General features: G+C 39.9%; 4 protein-coding genes across 9 annotated transcripts in view; 2 read left to right on the forward strand and 2 right to left on the reverse strand.

Annotated features, from left to right (window-relative positions):
* Window positions 1–4,878, forward strand: C3H6orf120 (chromosome 3 C6orf120 homolog). Of its 3 annotated transcripts, none has more exons than XM_040060841.1 (2): window positions 1–124; window positions 1,788–4,878. In XM_040060841.1, the coding sequence occupies exon 2, from the start codon at window positions 1,832–1,834 to the stop codon at window positions 2,387–2,389; it is 558 nt and encodes a 185-aa protein (XP_039916775.1). In that variant the 5' UTR covers window positions 1–124; window positions 1,788–1,831; the 3' UTR covers window positions 2,390–4,878. The 3 variants fall into 3 exon arrangements, with proteins under 3 accessions (XP_039916775.1, XP_058275587.1, XP_039916776.1); XM_058419604.1 differs by lacking the exon at window positions 1–124 and adding an exon at window positions 1,339–1,355; XM_040060842.2 differs by lacking the exon at window positions 1–124 and adding an exon at window positions 1,363–1,383.
* PHF10 (PHD finger protein 10) lies at window positions 3,660–20,787 on the reverse strand. 4 transcript variants are annotated; one of them, XM_040060840.1, is made up of 12 exons: window positions 20,693–20,787; window positions 19,056–19,162; window positions 18,368–18,498; window positions 17,470–17,547; window positions 16,043–16,176; window positions 15,786–15,935; window positions 14,548–14,657; window positions 12,956–13,109; window positions 10,304–10,459; window positions 5,490–5,598; window positions 5,049–5,237; window positions 3,660–3,793 (listed from the first exon to the last, which is right to left on the reverse strand). In XM_040060840.1, exons 1-12 carry the CDS (start codon window positions 20,759–20,761, stop codon window positions 3,708–3,710), a joined length of 1,473 nt encoding a protein of 490 aa, XP_039916774.1. In that variant the 5' UTR covers window positions 20,762–20,787; the 3' UTR covers window positions 3,660–3,707. The 4 variants fall into 4 exon arrangements, with proteins under 4 accessions (XP_039916774.1, XP_039916773.1, XP_039916771.1 ...); XM_040060839.1 differs by having other exon boundaries at window positions 17,470–17,553; XM_040060837.2 differs by lacking the exon at window positions 10,304–10,459 and having other exon boundaries at window positions 17,470–17,553.
* Window positions 20,484–26,461, forward strand: part of ERMARD (ER membrane associated RNA degradation) — a 23,175-nt gene continuing 17,197 nt past the window's right edge. The window contains exon 1 of the mRNA XM_040060845.2: window positions 20,484–20,564. The gene's annotated coding sequence lies outside the window, so the exon portion shown is untranslated. The remainder of the gene's footprint in view (window positions 20,565–26,461) is intronic.
* The window catches only part of DYNLT2 (dynein light chain Tctex-type 2), a 5,251-nt gene continuing 1,292 nt past the window's right edge, over window positions 22,503–26,461 (reverse strand). Inside the window, exons 2-4 of the mRNA XM_040060844.2 lie at window positions 25,021–25,170; window positions 24,049–24,207; window positions 22,503–22,719 (exon numbers count right to left, since the gene is read on the reverse strand). Coding sequence (XP_039916778.1) covers window positions 22,609–22,719; window positions 24,049–24,207; window positions 25,021–25,170 — 420 coding nt within the window. The 3' untranslated portion in view covers window positions 22,503–22,608. The remainder of the gene's footprint in view (window positions 22,720–24,048; window positions 24,208–25,020; window positions 25,171–26,461) is intronic.

The following is a 26,461-nucleotide window of genomic DNA, read 5'->3' on the forward strand; positions in this document are numbered from 1 at the left end:
CGAGGAGGGGCTTTCCCGCGGCGCCCCGGCCGCGCTGCGCTGCCGCACGTCCGCGGAGTCGCCGCTTCTCTCCCTCGCCGTGGCTGCGGCCTCGCCGGAGCCGGAGCCCCGCGGCAGGTCGGAGGTGAGCCGTGCCCCTGCCCCCGAGGCCGGGCCGGGTCCGCCCGCGTACCCCGGATCTGCCGCCGCCCCCGGCGGGGGTCCCGCCCGCGGGGAGGCGGGGGCGAGCCGGGGCGGGCTGAGCTGCTGGTTCGGGGCTCTGTCCAGGGTCTCTCGGAATCGCTTCTCCTCCCGAGCGCTGCGCCGGCGCCAGGACGCTTTCGTTCTAGATAACTTTAATTATTTTCTGGTCAGATGTGGAGCTCCTGCTTTGCCTCCGCTCGACTTTTTCGTCACTACTTCCATGTACAAGTGACAGAGAGTCAGCTTTCTGATACGGGCGAGACAAGACTGTTTTTTCCTGTGGCTGTTGAGGGAGTTCTGTCAGTCTGACAGGTTCAGCGAATGCTGCACCTCGTTCTTTTATGCTGTCTTTGCGAAATTGTGGCCTTGCAGTAGAGAGGCCTCTGGGGCAGAACACATCGAACTACAGAAACAGTTGGGCTTCTTTTTTTTTTTTTTTTTTTTTTCCTCCCCTGGAGCCGTTCAGTTGTAGAACTTCTAACGTTTAAGTGACATCTCAGCGGAAGTAATGCAGTTTGTTTTGATACTACCAGCGTGCAAAACGAGTCACAGGCAGCTTTCTGTTTTCAGATAATTGTAGTGTCCTTATGGAAGGAATGAGGGGTTAAGAATCTTCCTCTTAAATGTGAAGGTGTTCAGGCTTGTGGCTCCTGTGATTTGCATGTCAAATTTAGTCAGTTGTATACTTTGGAAGGCTCCAGCAAAGTTTGGAAGTTGCTGCTATGCACACAGAGACTTAGTGCAGCTGTTCAGAGGGCTGAAGTGTGGCAGGCACGCTCAGGCTGCCCAACTGGGAGCATGCAGCAAGGAGGCAATAGGCTGTAAGAGCCTTGATCTTGTAGCAGTCCTTTCCATCTTCGCCTTGTCCCAATACCTTTGGCCTTATCTTTTGTATGCAAGTGCTGTAAAGAGCTGAGCATTTGTACTATAACAAAAGTAAATTTTTGAAAGTAAATGCTTTTTTTTTTTTAGGGAAAAGGTGCTAAATTTGGTCCTAGAAACAAGCCATACATGAGAATCATAAATTAATGTATTACTTCATTACATATTTGTTTTTATTTCTAACTCCATCCCAGTGTACGTTGAAATGCCTACTTTTTCAAGTCCACATCCCGATTTGCACCTTTACTGTCTTTTCAAGTTGATATGAGAGGATGAGGATGGGAAAACAAGTAGGATGCCCTAAGTACCTCATATAAAGTTAAGCATCTTTAAGTCTGCAAACCCCTTTCTTTCCTTAACTGTTTTTTGTTTAAAGTGAAGCTAAAATCATTATTTGGTTTCATCCCTTCTGGGCCTCTGTCAAGCTTGGCATGCATGCAGGTATAATGAAACTAAAGTCTCTATGTCAGTTCTGAAAGAACACGGGCTTGATTCATTTCTGTTTAACTTTTGGAAATTTAAGCCATTTTATTCTGACAAAGTTCTGAATCTTAGCACTGGTTTCTGTGACTATTAAAAAATACAAGTTAATGAACACAATTGAAGTTAACTTTGTATGGACTAGAGAGGATTTATAAGAATTACCAAATTAAAAAAAAAATAGTAGATTACTTCAAGGAAGGGAGTATAGTAAAATCTGAATTGTGTTTTGTATTTGTAAGGTAGTACACGGGACACGGGAGGAATCCAAATAGAGCTGAAGACCATGGCAACACACTGGAGAAGAATCCTGACAGTATTTGTGACAGCTCAAGTACTATTTGTGGTAAATGCCTTTGAGGAAGAGGACGTACCGGAGGAATGGATTCTTCTTCATGTTGTCCAAGGTCAGATTGGAGCAGGAAACTACAGCTATTTGAGACTAAATCACGAGGGAAAGATCGTTCTTCAGATGCGGAGTTTAAAAGGTGACGCAGACTTGTACGTGTCTGATGTGACACTTCACCCCAGCTTTGACGACTATGAGTTACAGTCTGTAACTTGTGGCCAGGACATTGTCCACGTGCCTGCACACTTCCGCCGCCCTGTGGGAATAGGGATTTACGGCCATCCCTCTCACCTGGAGAGCGAGTTTGAAATGAAGGTGTACTACGATCGAACAGTTGTACAGTACCCGTTTGGAGAAGCTTCTTATAACCCTGAGGAGATGGAGGCAAACCAGAAGTATTCACAGTCTACAGAAGATGAAACTCAGGATGAGGAGTCTGTTTTCTGGACTATACTGATTGGAATCTTGAAATTAATACTTGAAATCCTTTTTTAAATTGATACACACTGGACTTAAATCACACTTCATCCTGTGAAATTGGTATGAATGACTTGCTGTAATATTTAATACTCACTATGTTTCCTGAAGAGATATTCAGGTTACATTTCCTAAACCAGAAAGGAAGTGGGGAGAAAAAGCCATATTTAATTTTATATTGTAAATCCTCCCCAATATGTAAAATCAGCAGTCAGCACAGTATTTGCAGTGCTCTTCAGAGATCAGGGCTTAAAAATGAATGTATAGTTGGGATCTTGTTAAATTCACTTAAAATAGGTGCTTAGGAAAATCAATTGCAATTCAGTATTTTCTATTGTTTTTTATAAAGAAAAATGAATAAACTACTGCACTTCAGTCCCCTTCTCAATTTAGACCATATTTAAAAATAAAACCTGCTTCTTTTCTGAGCAAGTATTTCCACTAAAACCGATCAGCAACGTGTTTGAGTGTATTCATGAGGTTGAGGAGCTTAGGGTGAAGGAAGGAGAAAACAATCACCTAAGGGAATAATAGATGGTCTGTGTTTTGACTGCGTGTGCTTTACATCACATCAGCCATCTGTCAAACAGAGGTTGGTCCAGTCACTCATCACCGCTACAAATCCATGACCTGAATCAAGTGCATGTTGCTTCTTTGCTGTTATTGCAAGGAGAGGGAGCCTTCAGCTGTTATTACTTGTCAATACGACATTTTCGTCTCTCATTAAAAACAACATAACACATAGGTATCTCAAACTTGAGAGGTGCTTTCTTACACTTCCCTGGATAGCTCTTTGTGATTGATTTTTTTTTTCAAGCACATATTTATGAATAAGTCATTAGCTTGCAAGGAAAATTTCTGCTGAAATTGCAGTATATTGTAAGAAGGTCATCTCATGCCCACTCTTCCTCAGAAGTTACTTTTACCAGGAATACTTTTTGCTTTGCTTGAGTATTTCAGAATAACCAGTTGCTATGCAAATAAAGTACATTTTCATTGCTCTGTCATTTTCTTTTCACAGAGCTTACTGATGAGTGCACTGAAATAAACAAGTATGTTACTATAATTTTATACAAGGGCCTGTATAATTTAAATTTCATTACTGAAAGATTTCTCTTTTTTGCATGGGAATTTGACTTGCCTCTCTCAACACCTAACAGGACATTAGTGATTTGTATCACAAAAAAATCATTATATAGACAAAGTTTATTTAGTAAAAAGGAAAAAAAAAAAAAAAGTGGTATTGCTCCTTTTATAGAGTGGTTGATTAAATAGCACCAGAGTATCACTTTAATTTGTGCAGTTAAGTTTTGGACAGCAAGTTTTTAGGGCTTTTTTAGCCCTCTTTGCTGTTTTTCCCCCTTCTTCCTCCTCTTCTGGGTACAGGAGGGTCTTTCTGACAACAATCACAAATCCAGCGACCTAAGAAAAGAAAGTTATCAATTACTGGGAAACTGACTAAGTTTGTTACTCTCACCTATTTAGGCAGCCCTTCACCATTCTGTTAGGTGCTTATCTATTTGCAGTACTTCCTTTAATACGAACAACCAATGCTCTTAAAATTGAGCATCTTTTCTATAAAGCAGCATACATAATTCACACTCCTGTGCAGACTCATTATCTCTAACCACTGACTACAGCAATCTTCATGGGCCTTAGGAAGTATCAGCACCGCCAAGGAGGTGATTATTAGGTAAGGGCTTTACAAAAGATGCTCAAGTTTGCCAGTCATATTTTCAGGTGAATGACTACAGTTTGAGGTTGTGAAGTTACCCAGAGCAGAAATGAACAGCAGTTGGGGAAGCATTTAACGGTTTATATTACAACAGCTGGAATCAAAGGCTGCTTTGGTAATTTTGTAGTTTTGTAGACATATAATCTATTTTGATTATATTCTTAGGTCAGCCTCCAAGTGAAATCAGCCACAGAACCTGTAGGAATGTGACAGCTAGCTCCAGTGCTTCCCAAAATGGGGCAGTACAGTGTGTTTTAAGTACTGTCCAGGGAATACTATCACTGCCACTGAATATGTATTCATGAACTTACCATGGACTTAAAATTACATGTAAAGCAATGGTACCAACCTGTTATTTTCTTTCTACTGTCCTGAGTTGGCCACATGATATGAGTGACTGGGAAATTTAAAGCTACTGGCTTCCCTGCCTACCATGGAGGTACTTCTGTTGCAGTTTTGATATTTGAGAATAAAAAAGGGAATGAAAGGGTTTAAAACTATATTTGAAATATTAAATTGAGACAGCTGTTTCATTTAGAAGCTAAAACAGCACAATTAATGTAGAAGCAATATTCCAGCAATATGAAGCAATAGCTTCTTTTACAGGTTTCTTCAATGAAAAGAGGTAATTATTCTCAGTATTCTGTGGATATGGAAAGTAATAGTTCTGAGTGAGCCTGTTTGGATTATGCTGTAAAAGCCAATTACATTTCCGACATAGGAATTGCCAGGTTCAACTGTGCACAACCAAATATACAGAAATAAAGCTTAGTAAAAAAATCTGGGTCCTATAGTGTGAATGCTTTCCAACACTGTTTCTTACTCTTATCCTTCACACTTGTTTTAAACTATTCTTTCGAAAGCAACGCATGTATTAATTCTGAGAGTGAGCCCATGACTTAGAGGAAGGGGGAGGGAAACAAGTAACTCGTACTTTATTACCTGAAGGGATAGCATCAAGCCCCACACAAAAAGTGTGATAACCACGGTCACATACATCACAGAACATCATTTCTTCTTCATGGTGAGGCTGCCCACATATAATGCATGTTTTACACTCCATACATTGCCAAGGGTAAGTCTTAATCATAGCAACAAGCTCCGGGGTCATATCAAGGCAAGAAGGGTGGCCTAGATTAAAACCAGTATTATTACTTTAATGCCTGAAATGAAATTTAAAATTAGTTAGCTTAGCTCACCTCCTGGTGAGATCCCACAGTGCACTCAGAGTGCAAGCACAGAGAACACAAAAGAGAGATGGGGTCATAACAAAGGACAGAAAAGGCAACTGAACTCTTGCTACACATGGAGTACACTAAATATGTCCACAAATAGATCTGTCAAATTCCCTTAGGAATCCACTTAGTGTATGTAGATACTCACCACTGTTGTCACACTGGGAGCAATGTATAAGAGCTTCAGGTTTTCCTTTCTTGTTGGACTCCTTACCCTTCAGACAAATTCCACATATAGCATTTGGAATGACCTTTGGCTGGAAGGGTAGAAGAGGGCTATAAATTCATTCCAGAAGAATTCAGATTCAACAGGAAATGTCATCTATCTCCTTAACTATTAAAATTAATACACTGTCAGGATGTGTGAACCCTGAAACACGTGACAATCACTGACAAGCAGCAGCACTGAAAAAAATCATAGATTTAACTACATAAGATTTTGCATTTGTCATTGAGTTATATGTAAATCCGACTGGATGAAAAGCACATACTCGCCTCTTCCTTTTAATTCATCAGCCAACATTCTCCCCATGGTAAACTAAATGTGACACAGGGTGAAAAATTTCAGGAAGATTCTTCCAGTATAGAATATTACTTTATGAACTTCTGTGTGGATTTCATGTTTATGAAGGAAATTATATATAGTTTTTTAACATTCATTACATTTGTCCCTACATATGGAAAATTAATTACAAAAGCAATAAACTTGGATTTTTTTCTATCTTCAGTTTCAAATTATCTGGCTAGCTATGCTGTACAGGGCTGTATTTCTTTTACCATTCCTTCTTGTATCTAGTAATAATCAGATAAGAAACAAGAGCCTTGCATTTGACTGGAGATTTACATTTATAATTTTTCTAAGTGATCATCTGGAGTGTGTCTGGGTCCATGAGATCCATTTAAAGGGTAAGAGAAATAGTAGGCTGTTATAATGGGGAACATCTGCCTATGTATTCTGTGTGCCAACTTCATAGATACACCAACAGTTTCATTCTGGTGACGCCTGAGGATGAAGGCATTCCAAATTTCATAATCATGGCAATAGTTACATTGTTGAGCTTTGACTGCTGCATAATTAGTGAGAAATGCAGTCTACAATTAAAGTAGTACTCACTGATGTTAAACTGACTAGTGCCAGTTTGAAAAAACAATGTTGCTGCAAAGACCCAGCTAGCAGTGGAAGCTGAAGGCTTCTAAACAGCTTGCCAGTAAGAATCCCAGTCAGCTACCAATCACACATGGGAAGAAGAATGAGATTTAATTTTAAAATATTTAAAAAGTGAAAACACAAATAAATAAATAAAATTACAAAAATTTTTTGCAATACAACTAGTCTTTAAGTGTGTTTATTTACCCAGCCAGTTTTGATAACACTGAGCAAGGTAATTAGTGACTCATTTTTAAAATATCAGGATGCATTGCTTTAAGTTTTCTGATGCTTTCAATGTGCCTTTAATGTCAAAACATGGATACAGTCTGCTTCAAATTGTTCGGTCTAAGGAGTTTTATTGAAGAAAGCAAAACACCACACTGTATGTTTATAGGTAACTTCCTTCAAAAGATGACAGAGGCATTCATAGACACTTTTTTTTTTCTGCTTATTTATTTTAAAAAAGCAAAGTCAACCTGTTTTATACATAAATATAATAAAACAGTAAAAGAAGTCTAACACACAAACATCTCTACAAAATAATAAATATAATGGAAGCAAAATCACGCATAAATTCTTTTACTGTTAACTATACTACATGTCCTACATGTATACCTTTATACCCTGCTCCTCCCAATAAAAGTGGCACATGCTTAAACCTTGTCAGTGTGGCAGCATTTACCCTTCCATTGTTTAGGCTTTTTTTTTTTTTTTTTTTTAAATTGTATTGTAATATAATAAACCAAGCCTTTCTAGCATAGCAAGCACACTTTTCTAACCAGACTCCTGGCTTGTTACAGATTGGTATTTTACTGCCTTTAATATAAAACAGCACACTCCCCAGTACTCCAGCCAAAGTGAGCTGCTTTTTGGACACATCCAAGTGTTACAGGTGTGTGCAGTTCACATTCTGATACATATAACTCTCAAGGCAGACACTGCTATAGATGCATCTATTAACAATGCTTCCATTTAGTCTTAAACCTGTATTCATTAAGAACCGTGCATACTAAAGGGGGGTGGGGTGGGGGGGGGTGAGAATCACAGCCTTTTAAGAATCATGTTTCAACAGTATGGAAGTATTTTTACAAAAAAGAGGAAAAAAACGTAAAAAAAAAAAAAAAAAAAATCAAGACTAATTCACATTTTAATCCAGTTCCGTTCTACCACCATAAATGGCTTTTAGAAATGCTATAAAAAGGTTTGTCAATTTCGAATGGAAAGTCACAATATCCCATCTCATTAGGAGTAAATTTTGCTTTCTACATCCCCATCTCATTGGGATAAAATAGGAGAGAAAATAAATGCAGGGTCAAAATGATGACTGTGCTGTGTAGGTTTTCACTTCCATGCTGCTGTGCTGCAGCTCTCCAAGTAAGCTTTCCAACTACACCATTTTTATAACATCCTATTCTGTATGCAAAGCATTACATTTTCATATACAGTGACCAAAACAGAAGTGTTGCAAAATAAAGATACTCAATACATTTCAGTTTTATGTGCAAAAAATCTCCTGTACTTTTAACAGTACCCTGTGTGTGCAATTGTAGCAGTCAGTCCTGCAGCAACAGACTCACTACTTGTAACATGACAAAATGTAAAACACATGCTAATCGTTCTTCGTTAAAGAACTGACAATAAAAAAGACCCCATATAAAATACAGTATTTCTTTTACTTGAAAATAACGCAGTGGAAATGTATGGAATCCTGTAATACTCATAACGTGGCTATAACTATACATATATATGCTGATGCCATAGCAATTATCCTTCAATTTTAACTACATGTAACAAAAAGATTAGTGTCCTACAAAAATAGTCCAATATTAGAGAGCAATATAGAACAAAAGTATTATAAAGATTTCACAGGGAAAACATTTTGAATCAGTTAAGCCTTCGGCTCAAAGTGCCTTAATATGTAGGCACATATGGTAGGTATATTGTTATCTGGTGTTTTTACAGACTCACAAACAAGAATCGTTTTGTATTGCCAGTTAAAACAGCTTATGTAATTTGGCTTATTACAAGATTTCAAATGTTCCCACAAACAAGAAAGCCAATCCTCTCACTCTCCTAACATACCATCACCACCCTGACTTAACAACAGCTGGATGGCTGATGCAGGCAGGGCATGCTGACATTGCAAAGATGTGGCACTGTAAGTATATAGCAAGACCTTGTTACTGACAGAATCAGTGATTTTGAACCAATAAGTAATTGCTATGGGAATCCATTTTCAAAATGCAGTGCTGTACTCTACTACTGCTCTTCTACAATTTCAAAACTATGCTGAAAGCTCTTCTCGACCAGTTCTCTCTCTATAGATTATAGATTGAACTAATCAAACACTTGGGAATCTTGCAGTTAAGTGAAGCTTCTGTAAACCAGTGGCACACAATTTCTAATGTCAAGTTAAACAAAGCTAAAGCAAAATTTCAGCCATCATCTTTGGATTTCATGTTCATGGGAATACTGAAATGCATTCTATGTCTACAACTTCTTGCAAAGTTACATATAAAAAAATATATATATGCGGTAACCACAGTCTAAATCTACACAGTTCACGCATTTCTAAATAAGATCCCGAAAACAGAAAATACAACTAGAGCTTGTTGTCTGTTATGAACTTGTACAGATACTGTATGTAAAGGAAATTTATCAAAGCTGTCCAATTGTTGCTGGAAATTAGCTTCTTATTGTAAGTTATAGTTTATTTACTATTAACTAGGTAAACATAGATAGTAAATATTTACAAACATAAAATGCAAGCCATCAACAGCTCACTTTTGACTGAGACAGATTCTCAGTATTTACAAACTTGTCACTGACAAAGCGTTCCTCATCCCATAACTGTCAATAAGCATTCCTGACTAGTAAACACTCAACCCTATCTTAACTTAGTGTTTTCCCTCTTTATGGGTCTATTCCTGCTCCCATAAAAGTCAATGGAAAATTCTCATTTCTCTCAGTGGAACAGGACTAGACAATTATATGCTTTAAATGTGTTACAGTTTATGCAGATCCCCTCTCAGTATGCAGAATAGTAACACATACACAATGCATGTCAATTCCCATTTCTTCTGAAAAGTATTTTTATCATAATCCTTGAAATTATTATATAGGAATACTGCAGATTAGGGTCTTAGGTTCGGCAATCACTGCTTGATAGCTGAAATGTCTTAACATCCTCACCAAGTTTCTAGTTTAGATAAAAGCATATTGCCTACAAACGTTACTAGATAGTACGAACTACATAAAAAGCTGTTTTCCAAATACTGTTACAGGGATTACACAGTGTTGCCTATACAGCTGTAGTAAGCTTTTTGCCTTCCATCCTATACATTGTAACATTGCAGGATAAAAAGGCTGCACTTAAAATGAATGTCATAACATGTTCAGCCATACAGCTGCACTTCACAGGACTGACTTCTTGGTATGCTGCCATACAAAATAGTAAAAAAAAGGAACAGGTAGTGAATGCTAGCTTCAAACTGGCCCATATTTCTGACTGCTATGTTAAAGCAGACAGAAAGATGTTGAGTTCCAAAGATAAATCCACAATGGATTTTTCCAGCATTACTGCCTATGAATCTAAGATGTTAACCCAATGGGAGGCCACCGTACAGTTAGGGTAAAGAAAAGCCCCACATGAAATGTAAGCAAAAAGGAAATAAGGAAGCAAACAGAAGGAGCACACAACAGGAGAACAGCTAGTGAAGTACAGCAAGCAGAAGTTCCACATTATTGGAAAAACCAAATACTTCAGGAAGAAGCTGGTGAGTAAAATTCAGTCAGGGGCTTTTTTCTTCTACCTTGTACCCAGGAACTGATTTGGGTAATACAGAACGTTTGGAACCATCTTTTCTTGGAGTAGCACTTTTGTCTCTCGTTTTTTGTCTTCCCTGAAAAGAATCCTCCTGGTTGTCTGTGGCGCAATCACCTTCAGATACATTGCCAGACGAATTGTCCTATAATGAAAATACCATAGCTATATTTTTTTATTTTTTTGGATAGACAGACAAGTCTTTCCTATGCCCCTTAGAGTCAACTGAGCTAAGAGAAGGATATGTCATTCCTTCTGCAAAAGCATGGGGTTTATCACAATCTAGAACACCTCTGTTCACAACATTCATAATCTGTTTTTTTCTGGTTTAAGAGACTGGCATCAGCAACAGCAGTCATGTTTTTGCAGTTGGTCTGGCTACCAGTGTGCAGTGTGGGGAGCGCAACAGTGTAATTCTCTGAAGCATTTTCATGAGAAGTCAGTAAGAAATCAACTAGATGCAAGAGGCTGTTTACAAAGTAAAGGGCCAGCAAGAAGTTAAAAGTGCCCTTGTCATGTATTTAAAGTGTACAAGGACTGACTTGAATTAAAAGTGAAGGGTTTTTTCTGCCACCCTCACCTACTGTTTTCACCAGGAGCAATCTAAATATTTAATTTGGACTGCAGCAGAAGAATAGCCATCAAAGGCAAAACACGCTTCCATGTTTTATACAGAACCAAACAACAGAATTTATTTTGCAGTTAAAGATTTTTTTCTTTTTTTGAGGAATGAGGAGGCAAGAAAGGGGAAGAGGTTCAAAGAGGGTGAGAGATCAATGTAGGCATAATTAAGAGCAGCAGCACAAGACTTTTCTCAGAAAAGCGTTAATAAAGGCTTCCAAAAAGCTCCAGAAGGAAGCAGTGTGATTACTCACTTTTATTACAGTAAAACCCAAGAGGCCAAATAACAATGGTGCCCTACAGTAAAACACACTCTGTAAAAACATGAGAGTAATGAGCCTGTGCCCCAGATCCTAAAATCGAAACAGACAAAACAGACACAGAGCAAAGGGCCGAGTGTAACACAAAAGCAGATCAAACTACGTGGCAACAAGAAATGGTATGTTTCACCATTATTTTAGGGGAAGGGTTACTTAGGTCAGACCCACTTAAACACCCCAGAAAAGAAAACTGCTAGCGACTCCAACAATGGAGCAGGGGGGCATTGTGAAACAGGAACAGTTATAAAGCATATTGTAGGACTCACCAGGGAGATCTGACAAATAGTAGCTAGCCCAAATCTGATAATGTCCCACTTATGTGCTTTTCCTGAACTATATGCCCCCCTCAATAATTAACTAGCTGCTCCCATAGTCAAAACCCCTGCTCCCATAGTCAAAACCACTTCACAGGAATCTGATTATCAATCTTCCACACTTCTCTACACTTTTCAAAGTCAGGGACATTTTTCCTTCTGCATTCTGTCACAGAAAAAAAAAAAGATTTCTGAGCTTCTGTGAAAAACCAAAGGATAGCCTGCTTGGTTCAGTTACTCTTCCTTTACCATTAATGAGAATGGAAGTCAATGGAAAAGGAAACTGGGGGAAATGGTTAAAAACTAACTGACCAACTGTAAAAAAGCTGGAGTGTGATTAAACTGAAAATTTGAGTTGACATTTAGCGTGCTATGCTTAGATGATTTCTTCTTCTCACAAAAATGCAAGCAGAAACAGTGTCATAAATACCTATCTCTCCTTTTGTTAACCTACAAAGCTGACCTCTTCCTTTTGTCAATTCTAAGGATCTTACAAAATTCAAAGAAGATAAATATTTACATGACAAAATTTCGAATTGTACATACCCACCATCAAACATGTTCATCAACCCTGCTAGAAATTGCTAAATGCACTGTGACATTCCACTGCTGTTAAAATTAGCGCTAAATTTCTGGACAGAGATTGTCACCAACATACAAACTGCACCAATACACCAATGGTTCAGTTGTACTCAGCTAATTTGAATGTCAGCTGGCTCTTGAGCATTTAAAGCACTATCAAAGTACATAGGTGAAAGCTTTCCTTAAGTTTAAGCTAACAGTTAATTTTGCATTTGCATAAGTGGAGAGAACATAAATATCTTTTAAAAGTTGTCTTGTAAAGAAAAACCACAGTGCTTATAACCTTCTTTTTAAACTGGAATGACATAACTTTCTATACTGAGTACTTGCTGCTTCCACATCACCAAAGAAAAAGAAGTTATGAAGTTATCAACACCTTTGCTTTGGGGGACAGATTCTGTCGGACTTCGAACAGCACAAATAAACTGCGACCTGAACTACAGTATTCATTCTCCTCAGAAATGCCAGCAACTTCCCCTTGGGAAAAAAGGCATACTGAAGAGCTGCAGTGGGAAGTTTCTTCAAAATTTCTTTAAACAAAACAAAAAAAAGAAAATTTTTAAAAAGGAAGAAAAGGCCTGAAATGTCAACTATTTGTTCAATTTACTCTGAAAATGGACCAAAACAGAAAGCAATGGAGAGCAATGCTAGGAAATAAACAGAAGTACTAAAAAAGGTCTTCCCTTCATTTACAGAGCACAATGCAACAATTTTGCAAATGTTAAAAGATTCTACGAAACTAACTGAACTAATAAAAGTGAAGGGAAAGTGTTTTTATTCAAGAATACTTTCAATTTGTCTCACCGAATTGCCTTTGGTTTTCCTTTTTTCATCACCTCGTCCTTCCTCTGCATCATCTGAATCGCCATCACTGTCTAGTGTAAGCAGCTCCGGATCCAAAGGAGGTTCATAAAGAGCTGTGTTTAACGGCAAGTAACGAAGTTCATCTGGGGAGTATCTGAAGTTAAATAAATAAAATTAATTCATTCATGTGTACCTTATGTGTAAATATTAAGTCACACAGTACACGGAGACTTTAATAAGTCTTATTTTTCTCAGGAAGGAACATAAAAACATGCAGTTCTGAAAACAAAGGATATATACTGCTTTATCCTCCCAAATGTGATACCATGTATAGTACTTGTCTTCTTTGTAGAGCAGATATTCATGGAACACAGGTGTATTTGCAAAGTTTTAACCAATCCATGTTACTATGCCCAACAGACCATACACTTTGTTTATGAAATGTACAGTGCCCCATAGCATGTGTACAATTCTAACTCAGGGCACACAAACATGTTCAAATCAAAGTCAAAAATACAGCTGTATAGCTGATTATTGAGAACAAAAAAATGCATCTGAAAATGTCATTTTGGAAGAATGTAAAGATGTAATACATTGCTTATAGCCAGATACAGCTCAACATGCATAATCCACCCTTTTTCTTTTTAACCTTAAAGACTTAAGAAAAAAGTGAAAGTCCTCTTACTGCTGAGGACAAGCTCTGTAAGGAACAGAACTATTTGGCTGCATATTATGAAAGGTCGTGTCCTTCACTGAGATGGAAAAGCAGTTTCACGAGCAGCTTACAAGTGCAAAATAAACCTAAGATGAAGTATTTTTAATTCAATTGGTTTAATAAAATTGAAGTCCTTCAGGAATGTCCTGAAACATGCAAATTTGGGGTGGGCTGTATGAACACCCTGGAAGGAACAAGCCACATGCAGACAGAGCTTCTCTACAGAAAACCAAGCACATAATATATGAATATCCTCTCTATTGTACAATGGTAAGACTTCAGCAAAATCTTCAAATCTGTACGGATTTGTTCAACAGTAGCATGCTGCCAGTAAAGTCTTAAATTTATGTCAACAGTCAAGTAACACGTTTTTCATGAAATGTAAAGGTCCAGCTTGCAACTTCTTTCTCTCTCACTTACAAATCCAGCATCAAACTTAACCCAGAAAACCAAATTTTTTTTAAAGAATTTCTAAAAATTCAAAATAGAACAGCAAGACTGTCACACGGAAGACACGTGATCACAAGCCAGCATTACAACACTTTGATACAAAAACATTAATTTTAGCACACATGCAGAGGCAGATGATAAGTAAACAGGAGGGCAGCAGGAGTGAAATCCCTTTTAACCATGGTAAATACCTGAGCAGGCTAAATCTCAGGCACTACAATATATTAGCAGAGACAGTGCTCTAGCAGTCAGTGCTGTTTTGTTGACACAGGCTGTCACACTATGCATCTCTGAAGACTATCAAGAGTCTCAAACTAAAATTAATTTAAAACCTTACAGCAAAGACACAGAAATGTTTTCCACCTGCTACATGTAGACAAAAGAGATCAGTGCAACAGAACTGGCAATTGGAATGCCTTTAAAATACCTTTTGTAGTATTCCTGGAACTGGCCGGGTATGAGAGCCACTGGGTAAGGACTAACCTTTGTTCTCTCTGTAGGCAAGATTTTGTATTTTCCTTGAGGCACCTGGATAATCTGCATTGTTTAATATAAAACAATCACATTTTTGTTTCACATAGAAACAGCTGAGCCTTCCTAACCAAATACTCCTCCAAGTATTTTTTAACTTGTCAGTTTTACTGAACTGGAACAGCTACCTGAGTTCTTCAAGGAGAAATTCAATTCATTAAAATGCTAAGAGATCCCACTCACAAAACATTATCATGGATTAAATCCAATTCCTAAGTATCTAGTGAACTGAACGAAGATTAGGTAAGACCCCTTTAAACAGTATACTATGAAAAATAATTTTGAAATTAAAATCTAGCAATTAAAACAGTAAGCATTAACATTTTTGACTGGAATCTTTCCCATAAATTATCACTATTGGTCCATATTGCTTTAGAGTAGAAAGAACATGTCCACCTAATTCTGAAACCAGACTGTACTATTAAAAAATCCATTAATACCAATTTATGAAAAGAATAAGCTTACACATTAAGCCTTCCTTCTCTTAGAAGGGAATAGAAGTAATTGTCTACTATCTTGTCTCTAAAATGGTCAATACCAGGAAAATGAAAACTTTCCATAACTGACTTCCATGTAACAATTTGCAGAGAAAATGTTTCTATACTGCCTTAATAGAAGCAGAACAGCACTGCTTCAAAACGCCAGGTAATTTTTTTCTAATCAAGCATAAAGGCACGTAACATATACAATACAATAGAACACCTAACAAAAAACAAGGGCATAATATAAACAGGCAGCATACTTTCAGATATTTAATAGTTTTCTTTTTTACTTCAGGTATTGTCAGGCAAAAGTTCTGGAGGTCTTCAAAAAAAGAATTAGCCATTTATATGAATAAACAACACACTTAGTTTTATGCTACTATTATCAGAATAAAGACACGATAACAAAATAACTGAGATTTTTAGAGCTTCCTGAAACAACTACCTTCAAGTTAAAATTTGCAGGTTCAATGTATCTGAGATTATTATTTTTAGCAGTATTACCCACTTAACAGCAAAACTGTAAGTCTCTATATGAGTGAAAAAACAATCAACCCCCTTGAAAATAGTTAAAATGGTACCAAAACCAACTTCACTAAAACTAGCAAGGAACTCCCTCCTCACAACTGATAAGAAATTTAAATTTGCCTACATGTGTCTGTAAATCAAAATAGGCTCTTCTTTCTTCCATACGCTCTCGGTTTAAATTGCTGTTGAATTCTGCAGCTTTCTTGGCAGCTTTTTTAATATATTCTGGAACTTTACTGGCTTCTACTTTCTGTGTGTTCTGTTGCTGCATTTGCTGGAATAAAAACAATTATGTTAATTCACATACATTTCACTATCAGAGAAGAATCTTTTCTCACACTCCCACTGCAGATTTGGTTCACTTAAATGGTAATTACTTACAGAATACTCTTTGTAATGATCTGTTATTCGCTGCCGTTCTTTTTCTTGCAGTATAACAGAATACTCAGCATGTTTGGCAGGGTATTCTTTAATCATAAGATCAATTACTTCATCACTACGCAAAGCTGTTAGACCTAAAATAAGCAAAAGCAATAATGATGCTATCTGGCAAAAGTAACTGTAGGTTATTTATATCCCACAATGACCAACTCCAAGTTTTTGAGGAGCTAAAGACAACAAGCTGCTGTGCACAATGTTTTTCCTTCTCAAGTAGCAGCGAACTTGTGCCATTTAGCTTTAAAGGCTGAGTTTGCTTGTACCCAAGGCTCCTGCCATTACTTACAGCTACAGGCCCCTTCACATTGACTCAATCACCTACTTAAACTCACTGGTGAGGCAGAACCTTTGCTCTAGATGGGACCTTGTGTACTGTTAGTTTCAGTTTCCAGCGCTGGTAAAGTTTCATTACCCTGCAGAGCCTTCACTGAAATAACGAGGTTTACATAAAAACTCTATAGAAATCAGGGAACAATCATTAGGAGAGCAATTCAGAGCAGCGAACTGCACACAGAGTCTTGACTCCCAATTAAAGCATTTCAAGTTCAGAAGTCAGAATGCCTCAGTTTGCAGGTACAATGCAGATCTCCTCCCCTGAAGGTTCCAACAAAACGAATCTCCAAACACGGACAATAGCATGGAATGATTTATGTCACTACCACTGAGTATAACTGTAATTTTAAAAGCAGGGGTATACTGTTCTCTTACGTACAGTTAAGTTTAAATGGAATAGACAGCTTGCACATGAGAAATAAAGGTGGTATACTAAAGACTGTTAGCATAAAAAATTACATTAATTTTCACAGACCCGTGGTACACAGAAAAAAATCCACAGCAGCATCCTTTAAACTCTAACAAGTCCAAATCACATGTATCAGAAGAGTAAGAAAAAAGCCCTTTCAATATAAATGTCAAAACCACATAATTAATATACACTCTTCTAATTTCTAACATAGAAGCTGAACCACTTAAGATACACTGATGCTTGCTGGGCTCCAAAGCAATGCAGCAAGCAAAGTAAGATTAATGTATATAAAGACACCCTGTACATATATACACCATGTATAGCTGTAAACATAATGTATATATATGAGACCACACAATTATGGTGGTCTCTCAGAGAAAAAGGTTCTACAAGTTAATTTAGAATATATCAAAATCCACTCTAAATAATTAGAACAGATCCAAAATATATTTGTTAATAATAAATCTGGAATACTGAAACATTATGGCCAATTTACTAAGTTAATAAAAAAACAGCTTTAATTTCAGAATTATGAGAGGGATGCAATTTTTCTCTACCAAACTGAACCCCCTTTTTCAGAGTGCCATACTTCTTACACTGTAATAACAAGTCTATGTTTTCTTACCTAGTGTGCATTGAGTCTCTGTGATAACATTTAGTTCTCTGAGGTAGAGTTTCTCCTTGTGAGATAAATCTCGCCTTTCTAAATCTCAAAAAAAAAAAAAAAAGCCACCAAAAAAGAGAAATAAAAATGTGTGCAGTAACTGAAACTCCCCCATAAACACTGTGAAAGCATTTCAACAGTTTTGTTTCCACGCAGCTAAAGCCTGTATTTTACTGCTATTCCAAGAAATATGACAACTTTACAAATTAATTTTAAGCTTAACAAATAATGTAGAGACATGGTAATTTTTCTTGACCTACAGCAGGTCAAGACTCTGCCTATAGTTAGGATTTACAGAAAAAACTAAAGGCATCTGTTGTTTAAGTTCAGATGCAGAAAATTTTACCAGGCACTGGAAATACAGTCTTTTTTCTTTTACCGTGACTTTAAAAACAAATTCCAGAACAAAAGAGCCAGATTTGACAATTCTGAACAACAGAGGCTCAAATACTAGAACCTCCACAAACATGCTTTTTAATATTTTTCCACAGTGTAGGAATGTTGCCACAATTCAGGAAATAGAACACAGAGATCCAGTTATATAGTAAGAAATCATCAACAAATCACTAAAAATAAAATTGACATCAGTTTTCAAACAGTACTTGATGATCTAATCTTCAACTCAGACTTGTTTGCAAATTTTCAGTGGCAATATCACAAAGTCTGATATTACTTTGAAAACCAGTAGATACATCATATTTCCAGTAATAAAAATATAAAATACAAGTAAAATCCAGGTCTGCTTTTCCTGGGTATTTTTTTTTAATAGTCAGCTCATCCTATAACCAAAGAAGCACAGACTACATCCAAACTGTTTAAGGACACAAGCTTTTAGAAGAAAAACTTTAAAAATAAATACCTGGATATTTTCTTTTAAAGGAAGTCACACCCAAATATTCACTGACTTGCTCCTGAAGCATATAGTATTCTCCTGTTTCATCAGGCGGCCATTTGTATTCTATCAAATTTTCAGCAGGAAAATAACTATACCTAAACATAAGAACAATGTTACAACAAATCCTAACAATCCTTAAGAATACTATTTACATCCCTAGAAATTCATTAATTCCTATTTATATGTCAATGAACAGTATCTACAAAGTTTGACAAGCACTTTAAAACACTACATCCTGTTATCCTGTTTGAAGTGTCACTTTGTTACACCCAACCTCACATGTATTTCTCTATATCACCACTTATCAACATGCTAAGGGACAGAACCTGAAGAAACTGATATCTGGATAATGGAGAGGACCCCAGGAAAAGCAAGTACTACAGAGTCAAAATTCATTCCAGTATGAAATGTTTTAAAAACATACAAATTGTGCTTCTCATTGTAAATCACGTGCAGCACTTTTTGTGACACTGTAAAATAAAATGCCTTGAAACATGTTGGGAGCCATAGACATCTCTCTATTTATAGGACATCACCTCATACTTGTGTATGAGGAATACACAAGGAATGAAAAAAGAGCTAATACTTAAGCATGCTGAACAATAAAGTCAGATTCGCAATAAAAAGTGGGAAATGTAAAAAACAGTATTACCCAAGGTCTTGACTGGAAGTTTCACAGCTCCGAGAACTGTCCCCTGAGCCCATCCGCCGTCTTTTGGATGGCTGGCTGCCATCATTGGAATTTTCTTCTGTGTCATCCTGAAGTGAAAATAAATAATAAAAAAAATTAGATTACTCCAAAAGAAATGTAAAATACCAAAAAAACATTGCAAGGCAATCCACAAATTAAATATACTTGAACTGCTAAGCCATTCTATGACGGTGAACAAACAACTCACCAGATAGTCTACATAACCAATTATTCTTTGTCATAAACTACCTACATGACATGTGGTCGCCCAGATGGAGAATTGGGTGGCTTCTCACCTGTGGCGTAGGTAGAGATCTGAATAGACAGAGCTGTAGCTCTGACCACCAAGTTCATAATTCCTGATGCAGCCAGCCTTAAAAAAAAAGCAGTAAGCAGCATCTCAACTCACATTACCAGTAATGCCACTTAGTATTGCTGAGAATATCCTGTATGAACTCAGATGAATGAAACAGCAGCTCCCAATCAAAATACTGCTTTAGTATTTTGTGACACAGCTGTCTCATCAGTAGTTCATGTCTACTTCCTACAAGCATATTAACGCACTCGTAATCTTTTTGACTGCTAGACAAAAACCTAAACAGGGCCAAAGCAACTCTCTGCTATACCAGAACTTCCAAGAGACTTCAAAACGTCTTTAAAAGAGATCTCAACTTGACAGTTTGGTGGAAGTGCCTAATAGCAGTTTCGCCTTTCCCTTTGTAATTTTTCACTTATTAAAGCTGGTACTGTTACAAAGCACGAGTATCCAAAACACAGAGAGATCAGTGCTCTCCATTTCCATATTTGCTTCCTTATATTCTTAAAATTTCACGAAATTCAATCACACAAGTTCCATTTGTTGCAGACGACGTAGTATATGAAGTGAAACCATCTGTAATCTAAACGCACAATGCTGCTCCACCACCTTTACTGTTAAAAAAAAAAAACCTGTTCTTTTTACTTTTTTTTTTTTTTTACCAAAAAAAAAAAAAGTGGTTTACAGGCAACCACTGTCCAAAAAAGCCCCCTTCTCCCTGAAAACGCACGTTTCTGTAAAAAGCTTGTCAATCCTTACGAAACACGGTGACGTTACAAACTTCTGCTACGTCTGTCACTGGAAGATCGACGTAACGCTCCTTTTACTAAACGACCGAGAAGCCTGAACTACCCGAGACGTGTTCCAAAGAGCGACTGCCGATCTGCGCCGCGAATCTCTGGCGCCACAAGTGCCCGCGGTGCCCGGGATGCGCGGGAGCAGCCGGCAGCGCCAACGCGGAACTGCGCGCGGCCAGACCCAAACTTTCCCGGCTGCGGCGCTGCCGCGGCGAGGACTCGGCTGCCGCGCCGCCCCCGGGAAGACGCCGAGAGACTTTCGGGAAGGAGGACGGCCCCGGGCACCCAGCCCCAGACCCGCGCTCCAAGTTCGGCCCAGGGCGCGGGAGGCCGCCCGGCTCTCCCGGCGGGCGTGGGGTGAGCCCGGGACGGACGGGTCGGCCGGGAGGCGCGGGTCAGGGCACCCAAGCGCGGGGGCCGCGCGAGGCCTCCCGCCGAGGCGGCTGTCGCGCCGGAGCTCCGCGGCCGCCGTCACCCGCTCTCACCTTGAGGGACTGCGCGCCGGGCGTGGCCGGGTCGCTGTCGCAGAGGCGCGGGGACAGCACGGCCGCCATGGCCGCCGCCGGCTGGGCCAGCAGGAGCGACGCCGCCGCCGCCGCGCGACCGGGCCTCGCGCCGCGTCCGCCGGCCCCGCCCCCCCGCGCCCTGCGGGGAGCGGCAGCGGCCCCTACCGGCCAGCGCGCGCACGGGCGCGGAGGCTCCTGCTCCGCCCCCCTCCGGGCAGCCCGCGGCGACCCCGGCCCGCGCCGCCGGACCGGCACCCCGCGCCGACCCGGCGCCCCCCCGCGGGACCGGCGCGGAGGACCCGCCGCCGCCGGTGCCGCCGCCGCGCCCTTCTCCTCCTCCTGCCGCCGCCGCTCGGGCGGCCGCGCGGCCCGGCCGCGAGCGCGGAGCCGAGCCGCCGCGGTAGCGCTTGGGCAGCAGCGCGGGGCGGAGAGGCAGCATCCCCTCGGCGGGGTGGTCAGCGCCGAGCGCGGGAGCCGGCGCCCGGCGGGGCCGGGCTGCTGCGCTCCGCCGGCAGGCTCCCGTCTCCGGGAACGTCAGCCGGGGACGAGCTACGTTTGTGAACCATCAGCCCCCGCAGGAGGGGGGTTCGGGGGGCGGGGGGCGCACTCGGAGGAGCCGCCACGAGCGCGCTCGCCCCTGCGACGGAGGGAGGGCGCGTGCGGCCGCTCCCCGCCGCTGCGCGGTCGCGACGAGCCGGCCGCGCGCCGGGACGCGCCGCCTCCCGGTGCCGGTGCCGGTCCCGCCGGTCCGGGCGCGCGGAGCCGAGGCACGGCCCTCCCTACCCGCCACGGGAACGACCCTCGTCCCGGGGACCGGAGCGGCGCGCGCGCCCGCCCGCACGCCGCCGGCCCCCGTGGGCGCGCGCGGCCCCGCGCCGGCGAACAAAGCGCACGGCCGCGCCCCAGCCCCGGCGCCGCCCCCGGCCGGGGGCTCCCCCCGCCTCGCGTGTGCGCCCACCCGCGGCACGGGCTGCTCGTCGCCCCTCGAGATTTGCCCGGCCGCGGCTCCAAAGGCGCTCGGACCCAAGGTGGCCACGGGGCGTTGGGAAGCACCGCCGCCCCATCCGCGTTTGTTTGCAGCTCCCAACAATAAAACGGACGTGGCAAAGACACCAGCGCTCGATTTCCACGCAGGGCAGATACAAAAGCTGATGTCTACACAGTTCACAGATCTGCCCGAATCTCATTTTTAGAACTACTATCGCTGCCGCCCTTGCCAGTTACAGACCAATTCTCAATAGGCTTCCATTGACCCCATCGTCCTCCTGCCACTGCCACCAGAAGCGCCTAGACCAAAGTGACCTAACTTGCTCGATTCAGTATTTGTCCACCAACCAGACCCTAGGTGACCAAAGGTTAAGACCCGGAGAACCTAATAACTGAACTTTCGTTTCATTCAAGGCAAATGGCTGAAAATTTGCAGAGGTTCCTAGGACAGCCAAGTGTTTAGGCAGACCACCATTTTATCATAGATACCAACTATGAAAATGAAAAATGAACACTGCTTTTTCTTACAAAAAGCATGCTTTTAAGAAAACTGATACCTGTAGCTGCATTAACAGTCCTAGGCACCCAAGAGACAAGCAACATTCAAAATTTTGCAATGTTTGGCCTTACACCAGCTGCTCCCACTTCCACAGCAGAGCATTACAACAGATGAAGCCCATATGTACTCAACCATAAACATTTCCAAAGCAGTTTTTTGGGTGGATTCTTTTTTTTTTTTTTTTTTTTTTTAACAGAGCAAAACCGAGCAAAATTATCTCAACTGTATGTCAGTTTCAATGTGCCAACAGCGATAGGACAAAAATGAATACTAAAAAAATGACGGTTTGAAAATTTTCAAATACACCAGGTATTGTGCTGTGCAAATGCAGTTGTGAGTTTCAAGAGTTTTAATCATAATAACAAGCCATTACCAAAGCCAGTGCAATAAATGTATCAGTTTCACATTTAGCTGAAACCCAAGTGTCTCTTTGAGCATCCCAGAGGCATCTGCTGGCAACCTAAAGGGATAAAAGAGAAAAAGATACAAATGAACCTATATACAGCAGCTTTACTATTTATTTTTAAAACACACAACACTATCCAAATGCTAATCTAATCAGGTTACGAGAGTTACACCTATTAAAAACAATGCACAAGTTTAATAAAATTAACAATTCTTATTCAATGTTAAATATATGTCCTTGCTTCACAGTAAAACTCCCCCCCAGATAGGTCCAAAAATCCCAACACCAAACCCCCAATTCTCTCTTGTGTTCACTTGTTGCAATTTAACAAACTGTAAGAGCATCCCTTCAAAAGCAATAAAATGTCTGTGTTAACAGATAATCCTTTTGGAAACATATACCACCAGGAAATCACATCCCCCACTCATCCACCTCCAGCTTACTCCAGCCTACTTGTAACCATTCATTGATAAAATTGTTTTCAAAGCTAAACTGTGTGAATTGATGGCTAGAATAAACATATTTCTTGGGAGAAAAAAGTTAACTTGGACCACATCCCTAATCTGTTTGTACCTACAACTCCTCAGTCAAAACACCCCTTAAGGGGGCAGCGTACTGTGAGACTGCACCAGAAATGCAGGTAGATGCAGGCCACTCACAAACTGGATTTGGTTCTGAAGCTGAACCCTTCAAATGTTGTTTCATGTAAATCACTAAACACGGGTTGGTTTCAATCAGGTTTTAAGAACTGATGATGAACACTCCAAAGTAGAAGTGTTCTTTGACACTCTACTAGACAGATGAAAGAGTTCGGAATGCCAGTGGGAGCTAGGAATACTAAATTTATATACCAACACAGCAAAATCTAGAATCCTTTTCTTCTAGTTTCCAAGTTCAGAGGACTGGCATTAATTTGAAATCCCGAGAACATGTCTGGTGGCAGCTGCTGTTACCATCCCTTTCCTTGCCACCCTTCTGTTCCATGTCATCCCACACTACAACTACACAGCATTTTGTGCTGAATGTGAGAACCCAAATGGAGATCCAAGTACACTGGACAAAGAAAAACAAAATTTACTGAACTCATGCATTTGTACTGGCACAGCATGCAGTGGAAACAAGTGGGTGACAGGGAAGTGCAGTAGGGGCTGTTTACCACTTACTGAACACATGAAGACAACAACCTTCAGAGAGTTAGGCAGAATCACAGCAGTACTTGAATTGTTACCTGGGATACTACTACCCATAAAGAATGTAAAAGGTTCAGGACCACTTCAAACAAATTAAGTTGCTGAATGTGAAAGAACACCTAGGAGATTAACACACAGTTCTAAAACTTGTTTTTAATTTTCAAAAGGTGTAACAAATAATATGTTTGCTTACAATCATTGCCTGATTTGCCTTTTCCACAATTAGCACTGATACCACATACTTATAACGGTCATAGTCCAATTCCTTCACAGCCTTTAATATTTCTTCTGAGATTGAAGCACACAAGAAGGGACTAGAAGCTCCATCGTATGTGGCTTCTTGTAGTTTACTCTATCAAAAACAATTTTGAAAGACGTTAGTTTTCATGTTAGTAGTCTGTTGCAAAAAACACCCTTTACAGTCATTTTCATTACAAGAACATGAGACGAACTAGTGAGTTGAACAGTCAGTACAGACGATGATCTCAAACAGCAAAGGTTGCACGACTTTTACTCTGAAATGTTTTATCTGTTTTTTTAAAGGTGACACACATGCCCAGCCAATCTCCATTTAACAATCAGAAGTGTATTCTTCTCCATTATTTGGGCTCAGTTCACTGGAAAACAGTGCTACAAATATCTGTTCCAAATATCCAAGATATGTCTTCCAGACTGCAGAATTAAAAAATCTGATCATAACTGTTCAAAACTGTTCTGGATTATCTCAACAGATTGTTCTCTTTCATTTTTGCCTAATTTGTGTACGTAGCAGTCTGACTGTCAAGGATACCAAGTAATTTTATGCAGGTCCTGTGATATTGACAGAAGTAATAGAAATCCACAAATTTGATGACATAATCTTTCGCTCACTGGATATTTTGTGGATTATGGTACTTTGAACTGTACTGTAGCTCCATTTGATTTTAAAAAATGCAAGAGTTTATAAAGCTTCAGCTCCACCTGAACAGCACATGCTCAGCAGTGACCTTGCAGAGGCCCTTCTGCACTTGGCAAACCGGAGTACAAATTACATTCATGTGCCAGAACTCAAAAGATTGCAGAGATTTATGCATGTTTAAGTTTATGTAACATTCACTGTTCTGTAAATACTTCTGCAAGACAAGCTGCTTTTGCAACGAGACAATTAATTTAAGTAACACTATACCGTTAGTATTGCTCGAGCTGTGTCTCTTAATAAACTCTCCTGAACTTTAGTACGTGGCTCCAGTCTGTATGTGTTACGGCATCCTTTCTTTGCTTTTACTTCTGTTGGAGCCGTGCCTGAAGCATCCTGAGTTGTCTTTTTTCCTTTTGACTGAACAAAATAATAAAAAAAATCCACATCACATACCAATATTTTAGAATTTAAAGACTCTAATACTTTATGGTATACAGTTAAGAGAAAAAAAACCCCACAACAATTAGTCTAGGAATATGTTATCAAGAATCAAAGAAAGCGAGAAGCTGGTTATCATCTTCTGCTTGTTTTAACACTACTGTTTTGCCTGAAAAAAGATAAGTGGTTGACTTCCACTCAATTTTAAATTATTTTCCAGCAAAATCCAACTGAACTCTGCATTTAAACTTGTCAATCAGATACAGCATATTAGCACCCTGAACCCTTTTTCAAGTAAAAATACACAGATATTAATATACCCATCTAAGAATGGGTATATTAATACCCATTAGCCACAAGTTCAAGCTTTTCAGCCTGCCCAAAATCCAAATTTGGTTCATTTACTACTTCATTTTACTTGTCCTTATTCCTTGTTACTAAAATAGTAGCTTATGTATTGATGATTTAATTTGCTCATTAAAAAAAAAAAAAAGGAAAAAGTAAGTTCCAGTGTGCAAAGCTTTGTGATTTTGTTTGGAATTTAAAATCAGATCTCTGAAGATCATGTTTTCTCCCCATCCAGCTGGGTACTCTATCTCTTCAACATACGTAACAAAACTTGACTCTCTATGAATGCAAGAAGCAAGTCTGATGCTGTGAAAAAAAAAGTCACCTCCTGTCCCCCATGGTGGCTTAAAATAGAACTGTAATATAGTAACAAAGAGACAGGAAGCACGAGGAACCAATGAGATCATAACAAATGTCACAGGCAATGGTCTTTCATACCAGCTACTTCCTAACAAAACACTTGCAAGTTTCACTGACTCTTCAGTCTCAGCTCCACTTCCTGACTACTGCTAGAACTTAACATGAGAGAAAATCATCAGTTCCTTTCCAGGAGAGCAGAAAAGAACTCAAAGGTGAAATAACATCACAATGCAAGGCTTATGCTAAGAAGTATAGAAAAAACATTACTTATGGATAATATAAAAGTCCAATGAGAATTATTTTAGAAGATGTGCTAGTAAGGGCCTCACAAATTTTTTCCATCTGAGGAGTTTTAAGGATCAGGGAAGAAACGCAGTTTCCTTGTGGAATCACTTGCACATTAGTTCTATCAACAACTGTGGCCATTACCTAAAGGTGTTCTCTAGTTCCTTAAAAGCAGTGATGTTGGCAGTTTTATTGCAAATTGCCTGCTGGTGTTTCTTGAACTCTGAATAGCACTTACTCTTAAAACACAAGGACCAAACACATTTGCACTTAGCCC

The sequence above is a fragment of the Hirundo rustica genome, chromosome 3, assembly GCF_015227805.2.
Source record: "Hirundo rustica isolate bHirRus1 chromosome 3, bHirRus1.pri.v3, whole genome shotgun sequence".
NCBI lineage: Eukaryota > Metazoa > Chordata > Aves > Passeriformes > Hirundinidae > Hirundo > Hirundo rustica.

Bases quoted from the DNA above. Each gene is read 5' to 3' on its own strand.
- C3H6orf120 (XM_040060841.1), top strand. From the start codon at position 1,832: ATGGCAACACACTGGAGAAGAATCCTGACAGTATTTGTGACAGCTCAA.
- PHF10 (XM_040060839.1), bottom strand. From the start codon at position 20,761: ATGGCGGCCGTGCTGTCCCCGCGCCTCTGCGACAGCGACCCGGCCACG. The intron at 19,163-20,692 runs GTGAGAGCGGGT...TTTTCACTTCAG, and splicing joins CCGGCGCGCAGTCCCTCAAG to GATGACACAGAAGAAAATTC. The intron at 5,238-5,489 runs GTGAGTATCTAC...GTTTTAATCTAG, and splicing joins CTCCCAGTGTGACAACAGTG to GCCACCCTTCTTGCCTTGAT.